This window comes from Heptranchias perlo, chromosome 1 (assembly GCF_035084215.1).
Source record: "Heptranchias perlo isolate sHepPer1 chromosome 1, sHepPer1.hap1, whole genome shotgun sequence".
Taxonomy (NCBI): Eukaryota; Metazoa; Chordata; class Chondrichthyes; order Hexanchiformes; family Hexanchidae; genus Heptranchias; species Heptranchias perlo.
The window spans coordinates 174,614,574-174,630,844 of NC_090325.1; the positions used below are offsets into that span (position 1 = coordinate 174,614,574).

The window sequence follows — 16,271 nt, forward strand, 5'->3', positions numbered from 1 at the left end:
AGTCTTTGCCCTATTCACTATTAAAACTCTTAATTTCAAAAACCTCTATTAAATCTTCTCGTAGCCATCTCTGCTCCAGTGGAAATTGTCCCAGTATCTCAAGTCTCTCCTCAATTCTAGTTTGCCATTCCTGGCATTATCCTGTGAATCTATGCTGTATATCTATGGCTTTAATGTCCTTTTCATAATGGGGCACCCAAAACTGCACACAGTACTCATAACTGTAGACTAACTAATGTTTTGTATAAATTCATCATCACTTCTTCATTCTTGTATTCAATGGTGTTTATAAAAGCCAAAATTCTACTGGCGTTTTTTTGTGACCAACTACCTGCACTTGCACTTTCAGATAGAGAAGTATGACACAACCAGCCCAGCCCACCTCCAGCACTGGAGTTCTGCTGTAGCATAGGAGGCCAGGAGAAATTGCAAGGAATTCAAATACTTCTACTTGGATAGAGAATCACAGAATGATTACAGTGCAGGCCGCCATTCGGCCCATCAAGCCTGTGCCGGCTCTTTGTAAGAACAATCCAGTTAGTGCCATTCCCCCGATCTTTCCCCTTAGCCCTGCAAATTTTTTCCCTTCAAGTATTCATCTGATTCCTTTTTGAAAGCCATGGTTGAATCTGCTTCCACCGCCCTTTCAGGCGGCAGCGCATTCCAGATCCTAACTACTTGCTGCATAAAAAGGTTTTCCTCACGTTGCCTTTTTTCTTTTGCCAACCACCTTAAATCTGTGTCCTCTAGTTCTTGACCTTTCCGCCAATGGGAACAGTTTCTCTTTATTTACTTCATCTAAACCCTTCATGATTTTGAACACTTCTATCAAATCTCCTCTCAACTTTCTCTGTCTAAGGAGAACCACCCCAGCTTCTCTAGCCTATCCATGTAACTAAAGTCCCTCATCCCTGGAAACATTCTAGTAAATCTTTTCTGCACCCTCTCTAAGGCCTTCACATCCTTCCTAAAGTGCAGTGCCCAAAATTGGACACAATGCTCCTGTTGTGGCCGAACCAGTGCTTTATGAAAGGCTCAACATAACTTCCTGGCTTTTGTATTCTATGCCTCTATTTATAAAGCCCAGGATACTGCATGCTTTTTTTTTTTAAAACCACTTTCTCAACCTGTCCTGCCACCTTCAAAGATTTGTGCACATATACATGCAGGTCTCTGACCCTGCACCCCCTTTCGAATTGCACCATTTAGTTCATATTGCCTCTCCTCATTCTTTCTGCCAAAATGTATCACTTCGCACTTCTCTGCATTAAATTTCATTTGCCACGTGTCCGCCCACTATACCAGCCTGTCTATGTCCTCTTGAAGACTATTACTATCCTCCTCACCGTTTACTACAATTCCAAGTTTTGTGTCATCTGCAAATTTTGAAATTGTGCCCTGTACACCCAAGTCCACGTCATTAATATACCATAAAAAGCAGTGGTCCTACTACCGACCTCCAAGGAACACTACCATATACCTTCCTCCAGTCCGAAAAACAACCATTCACCACTACACTCTGTTTCCTGTCACTTAGCCAGTTTCGTATCCATGCTGCCACTGCCTCTACATGGTCTAGCAAGGGGAGAAAAAAAAAAAATCAAATTACACCGACTTAGTCAACTTGGACACTACACACTGTTTCCTGGAATTACGATTGCCCTTCAATTTGCAACCAATTATGGGGAAGTAACTGAGCCCTTCCTACTAAGGATACATGGCTGAACACTTACAAATGGCTCAAACATGCACTTGCTCCAACTGAAGCAGGAACAGTTTGTCAATTTGACCACCACCACCATAAGGGAGAAGGATAAACAGGATAATACTACAAAGATTGATCAGACACATTCGCAAGGCAGTCTCTTCTTGCTCTAGTATGTTTTGAAAGAGAGCAGTAATCAATTGTAGATGTAGGTGTCAGCTTTGGCTTAGTGGTAGCACTCTTACCTCAAGTAAATAGGTCACTGGTTCAAACCCGACTTCAGGATGTGAGCACATAATCTAGATAGCACTGATGGAGTGTGGCATTAATCGGAGATGCCATCTTTCGGATGAGACATTACCGAGGCCCCACCTGGCCTCTGCGGTGGGCCTAAATGATTCCATAGCACTTTTCCCAAGAGCAGCATGGGACTTCAAATGTCCTAGACAGTATTTATTCCGCAACCAACACCACCATAAAACGGTAACTGGCCATTCATCACACTGCTGTTTGTGGGACCTTACTCTGTGTAACTTTACTTTGTGTAAATGGCTGGCGTATTTGCTTACAAATTAAGAGTGACTGTCTCAAAGTAATTCATTAATTATAAAGTGCTTTAGGATGTGAAAGGCATTATATAAACATAGTTTTTCTTTCTTTTAATCCAGTAATAGCTATTATTACCAACTCTCTTCCCTCCCCCCAAATTCAGGAAATAGATGGGGAAAGGGAAAATGATCCAGACTATTTCACACCATTAATGTGATTAAATTACAGATAGATAATATCAACATTGAACACATGCAAACTAATTTAGAGAAAAGAAAGCTTATTTCTAAAACTGAAAATAATACAACACTATTGTTAACATGACAACTCGGTCATTTAGTTAATTTACACTCGTGAAAAATTATGCTGCATATTATTTTGTACTGTCGATTAACATTTATAGTAGACAATGGCCATCAGCATAATGTTAAGATTAATGAAAAACAGGAAGTTTCCATTAAGCTTTTTTTTGCACATACTGAGTAAGTTGAAAATATAATGGACCAGAATTTTCTGTCAAAATAACGGGGAGGCTATTGGCGCTCGGCATCATTTGTGTGCAAATGGTACAGCAACTTCAGGCACGGGGCAGATGTGCAGTTAAACACGGATATCCAAAAGATGCTTTCTGAGTTGCGTCACACCATAAGTTTCGCGAGAATGACAGCTTGCTGTCTGCATTACCATTGAAATGCATTGAATGGCGTGAAGTTGCTGCATTTGCGTGGTAGATAAGAATTAAACTCGCCACAGAAAGTGAAGTCCTGTCATTTCAAGTCTAAGTACCCTTCTAATGACGTGATAAGTGTTGCTGCCAATCAATCTCTCGAACTGAAAATTAACTATTACAAGTGTGGAGTCTAATTCCTTCAGGTTTTAATTATTGTTGGAAATTTTTTAAAATGTAAAATTTTAAATGTTAATTTTTTAATAAAACTTCTCCTTTGTCTTTTTTTTTCTCTCTCTCAATCCAATCTTGCTTTCCCTCACTTTATTTCTCTTTCTGTACCTGATTTGGCACTGAATTCACCCACTCTAATTTACACTTCCTTCTCAGTCCTTGTGCTGGTAATTTCACAATCCTTCATTCTGATTGGTTAAAGAGATACACAGTTGCTTGCCCTGTTCACTCAGATCCCAGATGCCCAGTTTCTCCCGCTTTCATTATCAGGTCGCACTTTCAGCAACTTGCCATATTAAAAAAATCTGAAAACCTAGACATGCAAGGGCAAGTCTAATTAATTCCATTATATGTGCTGCTACAGCAAAATCTGGCCCAATGAAAGGAATACGGGTGGAACAGTATACACATACATACACATCAATTTATCGTAACTTAATGTGCCACCTAATCTTTATTTTAGCCAGTAGTTGTTGATTAGATCAGACAGACTCAAAACTTGTTCGGAGTGGATGGTTTTGACCACATAAAATTTGCTGTAATTTTACAGTCTTACTCAGGAAGTCTACAGTGTCTACGGTGTTACAATTCTTTCCACTTGGCTCTAGCTAGACAAGCAGGAGACTTAGTGATCTGTGCTGGTAGGTTGCATGGTTTTAGCTGATTAAGTGCAGCAACACCCTATAGGGAGATTCACTGGAAGATTCTTGTCAACCTGCATCTAAATTCTCAGGGCTTAGGAAACTGGGCTGTGTCCTTATAGAGAGAATGTGCACTCCATATCAGGCAAACACAAATCTCAGGGCTTGGTTTAGAATTTTAAATATGGTGATGAGTTTCTGCTAATGTCACATACCTATCCCTCGGAGCAGGCTCGAGGGGCCGATTGGCCTACTCCTGCTCCTATTTCTTATGTTCTTATGTACCTAACTGCCCAAAGCAAATTGTGGGAAATGGAAATATCACTCAGGGACACAGAAATACTTGAAAAAGTTTTAACTAGCATCGAGCTTGTGTTATGTCTGACTTAGGAGTTCTCGATCCTTATACTGGTTGCAAAAGTAGAAAATATTCCATTTCCCAACAGCGACATTCCTTACCTGACAAGTACGTAAAAATACTAGACAATTTAAAATCTAACAGTTCATCTTATTGAGACCAAACTTCAACGTATATGCACATCTTTGGATTTGTGGAAGACATCTAGCCACCTAATATTGAAAGGAGCCAAAAATCTTAACAGCGGAAGCTGCTGTTAAATTCAATGGAAAAATTAGAAAACGGTCTTCAAGTTATAGAAACAAATCAGTATTAAAGCAGCACACAATGTTGAGCCATGATGCAATTTATTACTCTATGGATGCCTTTTTAAAAAAAATTAAGACCAGTACATTTGTCAAGTCCACTGAGTTAAGAGACATGACAACAGTATGCATGGTTTCACATTAAAAAGCAATGCTTCAAGATGGAGGGACTTAAAAGTGCAGCACGCTTAAAATCCAGCTGCATTTCTGATTTTATTGATATCACAGTTAATAATGAAAAGAGCCATGATGTCACCTCCATCCAATAGTGTGTGTTTTTGGAAGGGGTCAAAGAACGGAGGCAGATTCAAAATTCAAGTCATGTGTGAACAAACAAAAAACTTACCATTTGGATTAAACAGGTTACAACTTTTCAAAGAGGTTTCATACCCAACTACTAATTCTTCTAGAATCGATACCTTTGGAAAAAAAAAGACCCTCAAGGTTTTGCTTTTAGAACAAAACTAAGAACACAAGAGCTCTGATACTGTTATATGAACAAAGCAGTTACCTTCTCTTTATCATTGTACAATGATTTCAGGGTAGTAAACACAGGCGGACAACCCTTGCTGAAATTTATCCTTAAATATTTGTCCAAAACTTCTCTGAATTTTTCACCTGGCAGAAAGAATAAAAGTTAAGCAGACTTCAATTACTGAGCATGACTAATAAACACATAACCAGTGACTTTAAATAAACCATTTTCAGAACATTTTTGCATGGAATACAGCAGACAGACAAGGCCATTCAGGCACAAAACATTGCAAGAACAATACCATAAACCTACTCAACACGGTAACCTCTGGCAAGTCTTTGAAGCGTATCAATATCCTGATTACATCTTCTATAAAGGTGGAGGAGGGGAGGACAACATAGGGACAGAGTTAATTTGACATATGTTATCTCTACATTGGCACGGGACCCAAAAAGAATAAGCTGCTCACCTGAAGCAATACTCAACAAAATATTCCAAAGATTTTCACTAGGTTATGTCAGAGCAACAACAAAATATGCTCCAATTGTTATATACCCAGAGCACCCCAGGCAGGAGTTGTTCCTGGTATTACACATGTGGCAGAGAACACTAAAGCACTAATATCTGGCAACCAACATTTCCTTCCATCATTTTATCTGGGTTAATATTAAATAAATTACAATGTGAATTTATAGACCAAACTGCTATACATTAAAAGGCCTCAGTTAATGTAATCTCACATGCTCAAAAATAAGTCAATCAACACCTCCACGTAGTGGTTCAGAACCTTTACCAACAACCATGGACAGGACCAAAAGTGAAAGGAATTCACCAAGGCTTATCCAAGTCAGGGATACATTGGAGTATCAGTGAACAAAGGAAATACTGTGCAAAATTCCTAAACTGTCTTCCTCCAGCCTATATCAAAGAGATAGAATACACTAGAATACAGATGTCCTCCCTTCAGTAATCATATAATCCAGCTCCAAAAACCATGCTACTTGTGCAAGAGTGGAGCAGAACATGCCCATAGAAATAAAGGAGGGACCCAAACAGATAAAATTGATTTAACAGTAGCCAGCTTGGCAGATAAAAGTCCTCCAGTGTCAAAGGTCAATAAGCTCAAGTTAGGTGAGCAGACTGTTTTTTTAAAAAAACACTAATCTGAAGGCATCTCTAATTTAAAAAAAATTCACCTTAAAAGTAAAACTTAACTTATAGTTTTTGGGAGAGGGGAAGAAATGCATCGTATTACTGGAAGATTTACAAGAGGTGCTCAAGACCCTTGCCATACTGACAATCAAATCCGCCCCTTGTAGCAGTATATTCAGATTTTGCTCCATGGGTAAATTAGCTGAAATGCCAGATAAGATTTGGAAATGGAAGACGATATTGGTAGCCCAAATGAATGAGATCACATTAAAGGAAACAATAGGCTGGAAGGTTAGAGACAGGAACAGGGTCAGATTACTCCTGCCCCACCTCCATTCAATGTGATTTAAGCAGACACCAATCCATTCCATTGGAGCAGTATTTTTAAGTAACTGTTAAGGGCCACAATTCCAAGCAACATTTTGCTTGAGGACAATTCAGAAATGCTGCAACATTCTGCAGGATGGAGCAACAGAACTTAGGTCTGCTCCCACAATTCCCCAGTTTAAACCAGGCACTTCATCTCCAAGAGGCAAATTAACTAAGACCTTTTAAACAGTTGGGTTTAAAAAAAAACTTGCCCTATGGAAACTGGGAAAACCAGCCCAACAGCATTCTCTTATTTTGCTCAAGAGCAAGAAATCACTGAACCCCAACATGGTCAACTCCCCATAGCCAGACAGGCCATTAACAAAAAGTCAGAGGCACAATGAGCAGCACCTCTGTCAAGGGCCACTGATGACAATCACAAATGGACCATAGGACATATGAGTGCCACTGCATTACAGCAACCTTATTCTGAAGACTTGAATATAGCAATAGAAATTAGGGAATGCTATTGGTCCTCGAGAAAGTATAAGCACGTAAACTATTCTGGGGCTCTTATTATTCCACATGAACCTTATTTGCAGTAATCTATTCCCCCAAAAGTGAGATTAATTCTCTTGTAAAACACATTCTCCCAAGGAAAACAGCTTCAGGATTCATCTAGTCACATCCTGTTGAAGCAGCCTAAGTCTCAGATTCCATCTCAGTATCGTTGAGCCTATATCGAGTCATGTCGGTATATAATTATTCAGTTTTAAAAAATTCTAATAAGAAATAAAAATATCCACATATAACAGTTGAAACATTCAGTTTTGAAAAATGTCACCCACCATTGCACAAACAAGAGAGATTTTGGAAAGAGCAATTCACTCACCAGATAAAAAGTTAAGAGGTAGCCTTCTAGGCACCAGCCCTTTAGGATACTTAGTCCAAGCATTTTCATAGACATTGAGTCTCTCCTCCACATTCACTAAAGATAGAATTTTAAAAAGGAACAGTTTACAGAGTTAAATGAATTCCACAGACCAAAAATAAATGTACTGAAAAGTTGGACTTTGGCTCCTCAATGGTTCAGTATTATCTGCTGAGCAGCTAAGTCACACAGACCAGGAAAATGCTGGTCTGATTCCTTGTTGGGTTAGTTGCGATCAACCAGGGAGCCAGTAGAGTTGCTACAATTGGGTTCAGCACTCCTGGGTCCCAGGGTGGGAGTTGAGAAAAAACAAAACAGCCAGGGTTCCTATGCTTGACTGCTAACTAACTCACCCAATTGAAACGTGTGGACAATGGGCGAGAACCATATCAGGCCTGATCGTAATGCCCTTCCCATGCATTTCTGGTAGAACCATACCAGCCTTGGGAAGAGGAAGGAGGGTGAAAATTGGCAAGGAAAAGAAACAAAAATACAAAACAAAAACCAAAAAAAAATACAAATAATCTTTTACATGGCCTATCATTCTCATTTTCCTCAGCACCAGTTGAGATTTATTGATATTCTTTACCATCAAAGCAAGTCTAGCCAATCTTCTTTCCCTTCCTTTCCAACCCAACTTCCCAAAAATCATTCAAGTTCAAAGTGACATTCAAAGGGGGTCTACTCAATTACCTGAAAACTAACCCTCTCCCCCCAGGGAAGGCAGGCAAACTGTTCATAAGCATGTCAATGCCACTCCGATATCAATTGTCAATGGGTCTTCAAAAGAGGTCCCACCACTACCTTACCCAGTCTTACTACAGCATGCGAAAGCACTGCGAAATACAAATTTCTAATTTCAAAACCTTTGTTTTCCCTTCTATTGTAAAGCATCAAGTGACTATTTTTCAGAATGCAAAAATCACATTCATGACTTTGCAAAGTTAATTTAAATTTTACTCAATTCATTTTTGTTGTTGGCTCAATTCTATCAGAATATGGAGGACTGACCAGATTTTGAATTAAGTAAACCAAAATACATCAGAAAGCTATTACTATAACTTTACAAAAACATATCAAGACCAATTTATGCAACAGAAGTCTGATATTTGGTTCGTCTCACATTTCAAGCTCATATCCTCTCTCATCCCTTCTGCCCAAGGAAGCGCCTTATCACCCTTACGCACCTTTTCCCAGTCAAGACCCCAAGCTTGCTGTGTGGGGAATAGAGATTGAAAATTCACATTGTATCATTCGACAGCAAGACACATCTATGTAATAATAGTTGATTGCCCTTTGAATTTAGATTGAGCACTGATGGGGTCCATTAAAACACATGATAGCTAAAATAAAGAAAAACAAAACCTAAACTTTAACTATAACAATAGGCACCTTAACAGAAGCATTCACACTTGCCCCAACCATAACTTACCAGGCCTCAGTGCCTTTTCTAATCCTTGATAATAGGCCCAGTTTTCAGGGTTTCCCTCCAGCAACCGTCTATACACCTCTGCGGCCTCCTTTAGTCTGTTCAGTTTTAACATCAGCTCCCCTGTTTTTAAGATCAGATCACACCTTACATCATAAATGTTATCGCATGAGGTTACCATTTGGATGGAAGATATTACCCATTGAAAAAATAATGTAATTACAGTCACTTAAGTTTACTGAGCTTTCTTTGAAGGGTAGACAAGCTGCCCAAAGGGAGTTAATATGCCTAAGTTCAGAAAAATATGAATTCTACAAACTGTGCTACTAGAGCATGCACTCTCTCTAGGGGCTACTAGCAAACCATGTATATTCTGTAATATTGGTTAAAGTGGGCACGCAGCTAACAGGGACCAATCAGAAAAGTAATCGAGAATCAACTATTCTGAATTCATACATGTACAAAATTTGGATTTGTCACAAATGCTAGGTTACAAATGCTTTTTAATTTTGTATTTTTGAATTCCGCTTAAACAAAAAAGCCACAAGATGTTTAATGGCATGAGAAGGAAAAAAGCACATTTTGGAAGTTGGAAGTATGCAAAGGGCTACGGTACTCCATTAATTGTTCTGTTGCTTTTTACATCACCCCAAAAGGACACCCCAATTCCTCCACAGCTGCATAAACACAAAGAATTTAAAGTGGAGAACAAACTCAAGTCATTTAGTACTAGTTTTTAACCATAGGAACAGGAGTAGGCCATTCAGCCCCTCGAGCCTGCTCCGCCATTTGATAAGATCATGGCTGATCTGTGATCTAACTCCATATACCTGCCTTTGGCCCATATCCCTTAATACCTTTGGTTGCCAAAAAGCTATTATCTCAGATTTAAACTTAGCAATTGAGCTAGCATTAATTGCCATTTGCGGAAGAGAGTTCCAAACTTCTACCACCCTTTGTGTGTAGAAATGTTTTCTAATATCACCCCTGAAAAGGTCTGACTCTAGTTTTTAGACTGTGCCCCCTACTCCTAGAATCCCCAACCAGCGGAAATAGTTTCTCTCTATCCACCCTATCTGTTCCCCTTAATATCTTATAAACTTCGATCAGATCACCTTAACCTTCTAAACTCTAGAGAATACAACCCCAATTTGTGTAATCTCATAAGAACATAAGAAATAGGAGCAGGAGTAGGCCAATCGGCCCCTCGAGCCTGTTCCGCCATTCAATAAGATCATGGCTGATCTGGTCCTAACCTCAAATCTAAAATCATGTCCAATTTCCTACCCGCTCCCCGTAACCCCTAATTCCCTTTACTTCTAGGAAACTGTCTATTTCTGTTTCTCATAACTTAACCCTTGAAGTCCGGGTAGCATGCTAGTAAACCTACGCTGCACTCCCTCCAAGGCCAATATGTCCTTCCGAAGGTGCGGTGCCCAGAACTGCTCACAGTACTCCAGGTACGGTCTAACCAGGGTTTTGTACAGCTGCAGCATAACTTCTGCCCCCCTGTACTCTAGTCCTCTAGATATAAAGGCCAGTATTCCATTTGCCTTCTTGATTATTTTCTGCACCTGTTCATGACACTTCAATGATCTATGTACCTGAATCCCTAAGTCCCTTTGGACATCCACTGCTTTTAACTTTTTACCATTTAGAAAGTACCCTGTTCTATCCTTTTTTGATCCAAAGTGGATGACCTCACATTTGTCTACATTGAATTCCATTTGCCACAGTTTTGCCCATTCACCTAATCTATCAATATCCCTTTGTAATTTTATGTTTTCATCTACACTGCTTACAATGCCACCAATCTTTGTGTCATCGGCAAACTTAGATATGAGACTTTCTATGCCATCATCTAAGTCGTTAATAAATAGTGAATAATTGAGGCCCCAAGACACATCCCTGCGGGAGTCCACTAGTCACATCCTGCCAACGTGAGTACCTACCCATTATCCTTACTCTGTCGCCTTTCGCTCAGCCAACTTCCTAACCAAGTCCGTACTTTTCCCTCGATTCCATGGGCTTCTATCTTAGCTAACAGTTTCTTATGTGGGACTTTATCAAATGCCTTCTGGAAGTCCATATAAATAACATCCATTGATGTTATCCCTGACCACTACTTTAGTCACCTCTTCAAAAAATTCAATCAGGTTCGTCAGGCATGACCTACCTTTCACAAATCCATGCTGGCTCTCTCTGATTAACTGAAAATTCTTGGTGTTCAGTCACCCTATCCTTAATTATAGACTCCAGCATTTTCCCCCACAACAGATGTTAGGCTAACTGGTTTATAATTCCTTGGTTGCCCTCTCTCTCCTTTCTTAAAAAAGCAGAGTGACATTTGCAATTTTCCAATCTAGAGGGGTGGTTCCTGAATCTAGAGAACTTTGAAAGATTATAGTTAGGGCATCTGCAATGTGCTCACCTACTTCCTTTAAAACCCTGGGATGGAAACCATCTGGTCCTGGGGATGTGTCACTCTTTAGTTCTATTATTTTCTTCATTACTGTTGTTTTACTTATGTTAATTTTATTGAGACCCTGTCCCTGATTCAATATTAGTTTTCCATATTCACCAGTTTAAATTCTAGTACTGGTTATTTGATCACAACAGCATGTAAATTGCAGAGTCTCTATACAAGTATCACAGTTTCTATAAGTTACAATGAATAGAGAAATTTGCTTTACCTTGGCACTCCTCCACAGCCAGTTTGTCACAAATTTGTTTTTCATGATTGTCGAGATGTTCCAGGGCCTCTTTGTACATCCCTCCTTCCCGCAGCACTTGGTTCTGGTAAAGCAGCAGTTCACTATATTCATAATCAATTTTGTCAGGAGAAGCCTTTAAAGAAAAAATATAACAGGGGACTTGGTAAATCCTTTACTTAAGGGGCGATTCAATAAAGTGCGCTTAAAAATTGCAAAACAAAAATCAACTCCTTCCCCCATTCCCAAGGACGCTGTGCAGAAGCAAACAAGGTTTTTAATTTCTAAGAATTTAGTGTACACCGATGAAGTGAATATTGTACTTAAATTGTTTTAAAAATGCTTCCTTTTCTTCCATGTGCTCCTTCAAATTCAGTCACCATCACAGCCTTTGCAACACTTCGTTCTTCAGAGGCATTAGCTCAGATCCTGTTTCTTGCCATTCCTTGACTTGAATCCCTTAGCCCCACCTAAAAGCTTGGGCTTTAACTGTATATTTTTTTACCTAACAGTTAAGAAGGCACTTTCAATCATATCTGTAAATTCTAAGTATGCATAGTTTTCCAGAATTTCCCAACATTTAATTTGTGCATCAACAGTCGTTGAATCCTGTGAGGATTTGAAAATTTCTTTGCTTTTCTCAAAGGGCTGAAAGAAACTGGTGTACAAGTCCAGAAATACACCAGAAATGCACATCAAGAAACCGCACCCACGATTTTCCATCCATTAATTTTAACAAGCAGAAAATTTATGCTTTAAGAACAGAAAGATGGGAACTGGCAGATGAAAATTGCTGGCGGTACCTGACATGCTGCAACTCGTGGAGAGTGGGGAACAGAGGGTTCTAAAGTGGGGGAGGGGGCTGTGCTTCCAATACTGTCATATCCCAGCAAGCTCAATGCTCTAAGGCCCACTCCCTAGTCTTGCTGGACCTCAGGATCTCCCTCCTCAGACTTCCTCCCCCTTCCCAGATCAAACAACCCACTCTTGGAGCACTCATACCTCCAGACTGCACCTCCACAATGCTCCTATGTCCCTCTCCCAATGATTCCAACACCTGCCCTGGTGTTCCTTGTTCCCCCAATCTCCAATGTTCCCAGATGCCTGGGACCTGACTCCCAGATTCTGGGAACACCTCAAAATACTTCCAAAACCTTGCCATCCCAGCACTGCCAAATCTGCGGGCCACCCCTAATGTTAATTCAGTGACCCTGTTAATACTACTTCAACTAACTTCCCTGTTTTTATAAAATAACTCACTCACTTATCAATACCATGGAACATCTGCTAGTATATTAAATATTTTACATTAATGCTTACTTCCTACCGTCACATCTTTGTCATACTTTTTCTATTATAAATTGCTATAGCCACATTTATAATGGAAACCATCCATGTAAACTTGTCTTGTTGCAATTACACTTTCCCACCAGTGGTGAAGCTGCAGTGCCTCAGTTTTGCACCTTCCACCTTCTCTAAGATTTGCTATTTAACTATAAATAAATCATATAAAATCAAGGTATTATGTAAAAATTAGGACAGAATGTACGAATTACATTGGGAGATAATTGAACCAAGGCACCCACTCTCTAACTCCATTTCAGCTTAAGACTACACATGGTGTTGACTCTCTATGAAATGCCACAGGAGATTGCCTAGTATAAAAAAAAATGAACGAATGGCTGAAAATAACCTACATTAAATTTCTCCTGAGATAGCACAGTTTATATAGAAATAAGCCCTAAAGTGCTTTGCAGAAAGGTAATCAAAAAGTGGATGCCAAGCCAAGGGAGGAAATATTAGGAGGGGTGACCAAAAGGTTTTAAGGAGAGTTTTAAAGGAGGAGAGGAAGGTGAAGAGGCAAAAGGCTTTAGGAAGGGAATTCCAGAGTGTGGGACCTAAGTGGCTGAAGGCACGGCACACAATGGTCAGGAGAGGGGGAGTTGCTCGAGAGGCCAGAGTCAAGAGGAAGAGTTCAGGAGGTGGTGGGGGAGGGGGTTGTGGTGCAGACGGTTGTACAGCTGGAGAAAGTTATAGAGAGTATAAGCGATTGAAACATGAGGATGAGCATTTTAAATTTGAGATGTTGGGAAACAGGGAGTCGATGTAGGTCAATGAGGACAGGGGTGATGGGTGAGCAGGATTTGGGTGCAGGATAGGATTTGAGCAGCAGAATTTTTCATGAGCTGAAGTCTACAGAGGACAGGGGATGGGTGGCCAGCCAGGAGAGCGTTTAAATAGTCAAGTCTCGAGGCACCAAAAGCATGGATGAGGGTTTCGGTGACAAATAGCTGAGGTAGGGATGGAGGCGGGTGTTGCAACGGAGGTGGAAGTAGGAAGTTTTTGTGATCTTTATGCATCTGGTTATCTCGTGCATTTGGAATACAAAATCCATTCCACATTTGTCACATGATTTGATTAGAACTACTACCCTGCCAGCTATGTTTATTCTCCTCCTCTCCCCCCCCTTCTTCTCATCTATTTTCACCACTCCCATCTTTAAGGTGTTGACTTCTTGCTAGAGATCAAACCAGTGGCCTGATCTGCATGACTTGACGATTCACTGGATAAATTCGCTGAGCAACTGAAGGATCCACCATTGGCGGCTGTGCCTTCAGCTGCCTAGGCCCTAAAGCTCTGGAATTCCCTCCCTAAACCTCCCCGCCTCTCTCTCCCCTCCTTAAAAACTACCTCTTTGACCAAGCTTTTGGTCACCTGTCCTAATATCTACTTACGTGGCTTGGAGTCAAATTTTGTTTGATAACGCTCCTGTGAAGCGCTTTGGGACATTTTACTACATTAAAGGCGCTATATAAATGCAAGTTGTTGTTGCTTTGACCAGTGAGTGCTTGCTATAACCACATCAGTTCCTTTCTTTATCCACAATACCCCACAGCGCTCTGACATATCAACAATGAAAACATAACTCATCCTTTTGATGAATCATCTTATACAATCTACAACCAACACCTGAACAGAACAGCGCTCCCAAAACCACAACCAATTATGTACATAGATTAAACTATTCAACAGCTATGAAATTACAAGCACCACAATTTCACCAAGCATTATGGGCTGCTCCTACTGCATACTACACCATACACTAACAAGCCAACATACTAGAATACTCCACTTCATAAAATAGAAGCTAGAACTGAACTGTACCAAAAGTTGCACAAATACATCATATAACTAAATACCACTTTATAAGTTGGGTGTCAGGAAGTGGTGTTCTACAGGGATCAATGCTGGGACCAATGTTGTTCACCATTTGGACTCGGGAATTGGAAGTACAATTTCAAAATGTGCGGATCACACCAAATTGGGGGGTACAGTTAATACGGAGGAAGACTGCGACAAAATACAAGATGTCAATAAACTTGCAGATGGGCGTGTGAATGGCAAATGAATTTCAATATAGATGTGTGCGCTGGTGCATTTTGGTAGGAGGAATAAGGAGGCCACATACCCCTCAGAAAATAAGAGTGTAAATGGAGTAGAAGAGCAAAGGAATCTAGGGGTACAGATTCACAAATCATTAAAAGTAGCAACTCAGGTTAACAAGGCCATAAAAAAAATGCAAATAAAGCACTGGGGTTCACTTCTAGAGGAACAGAATTGAAATGCAGAGAAGTTATGTTAGTTATATAGAACCTTGTTAGACCACAATTAGAATACTGTGCTCAGTTTGGGTCTCCATATTAGAAAACAGATATAGAGGCATTGGAGAAGGTGCAAAAGAGATTTACAAGGACGATACCAGAACTGAGAGGTACTAACTATCAGGAAATACTGAACAGGCAGGGGCTCCTTCCTCTAGAAAAGAGAAGGCTGAAGGATGACCCAACAGAGGCCTTTAAAATTATGAAGGGGCTTGATAAGGGGAAACATCTCTACGTCTACCGTGTGTGTGTGTGGGGTGGGGACAGAGGGAAGTGTCCAATACTAGGGGTCATACATATAAGATCGTCACTAATAAATCCAATAAGGAATTCAGGAGAAATCTCTCTGCCCAAAGAGTAGTTAGAACGTGGAGTAGTTGAGGTGAATATCTTAGACGCATTTAAGGGGAAGCTACATAAGTACATGAGGTAGAAAGGAATAGAAGGATATCCTAATGGGGTTAGCGGAAATAAATTGGAGGAGGCTCATGTGAAGCATAAACCAGCATAGACCAGTTGCGCTGAATGGCCTGTTTCTGTGCTAGAAATTCTATGTAATTCATTTGTGAATAAGCCCATATAATTGAAATTATATGCATCATGCCTACATCATGGAATACGTGGCATTCAACTTTACGTGCAGCATCCTCCAAATAGTAAATATTCAATGGTGCAATTTTTGTTTTTATCACCCTAGGTTTAATAAATTTTCAATGGTGCTAATAACTGAGAAACCTTACTTTGCAGAAGCTGCAAGTACAGGGAGACTGGAGGAAAGAGAGAAAAGAGGCACTGATATTTCACAGAATATAAAACATTTGTATAAGTCTCTTTTGAACTGATGCAAAAGAAACAAAAGTCAGACCTACCACACAATATTACTAGTGGATAAAAGCACAAGAAATTGAAATAAAATCAGAATAAATTTGATTTAACACAAACAAAAGATGCCATTGAGATGGTAAATCATGGCTGACAACTTATCCGTTCAGCTAAACCAACATCTGTAACCTGTTTGGCATGCATCTGTCTGCCATTCACCTTATACTTGCACCACTTATTCATCTTCGCCTCTCATAACCCTGCATGTGTCATATAGCTATACAAAACCCTGGTTAGAAGCTATACAAAACCCTGGTTAGA

At 40.0% G+C, this 16,271-nt stretch overlaps 1 protein-coding gene across 1 annotated transcript in view; it reads right to left on the reverse strand.

Annotated features, from left to right (window-relative positions):
* The window catches only part of naa15a (N-alpha-acetyltransferase 15, NatA auxiliary subunit a), a 65,068-nt gene that overhangs the window by 20,804 nt on the left and 27,993 nt on the right, over positions 1 to 16,271 (reverse strand). The window contains exons 6-10 of the mRNA XM_067994044.1: positions 11,449 to 11,602; positions 8,759 to 8,878; positions 7,288 to 7,383; positions 4,971 to 5,077; positions 4,806 to 4,878 (exon numbers count right to left, since the gene is read on the reverse strand). Of these exons, the coding sequence (XP_067850145.1) occupies positions 4,806 to 4,878; positions 4,971 to 5,077; positions 7,288 to 7,383; positions 8,759 to 8,878; positions 11,449 to 11,602 (550 nt within the window). The remainder of the gene's footprint in view (positions 1 to 4,805; positions 4,879 to 4,970; positions 5,078 to 7,287; positions 7,384 to 8,758; positions 8,879 to 11,448; positions 11,603 to 16,271) is intronic.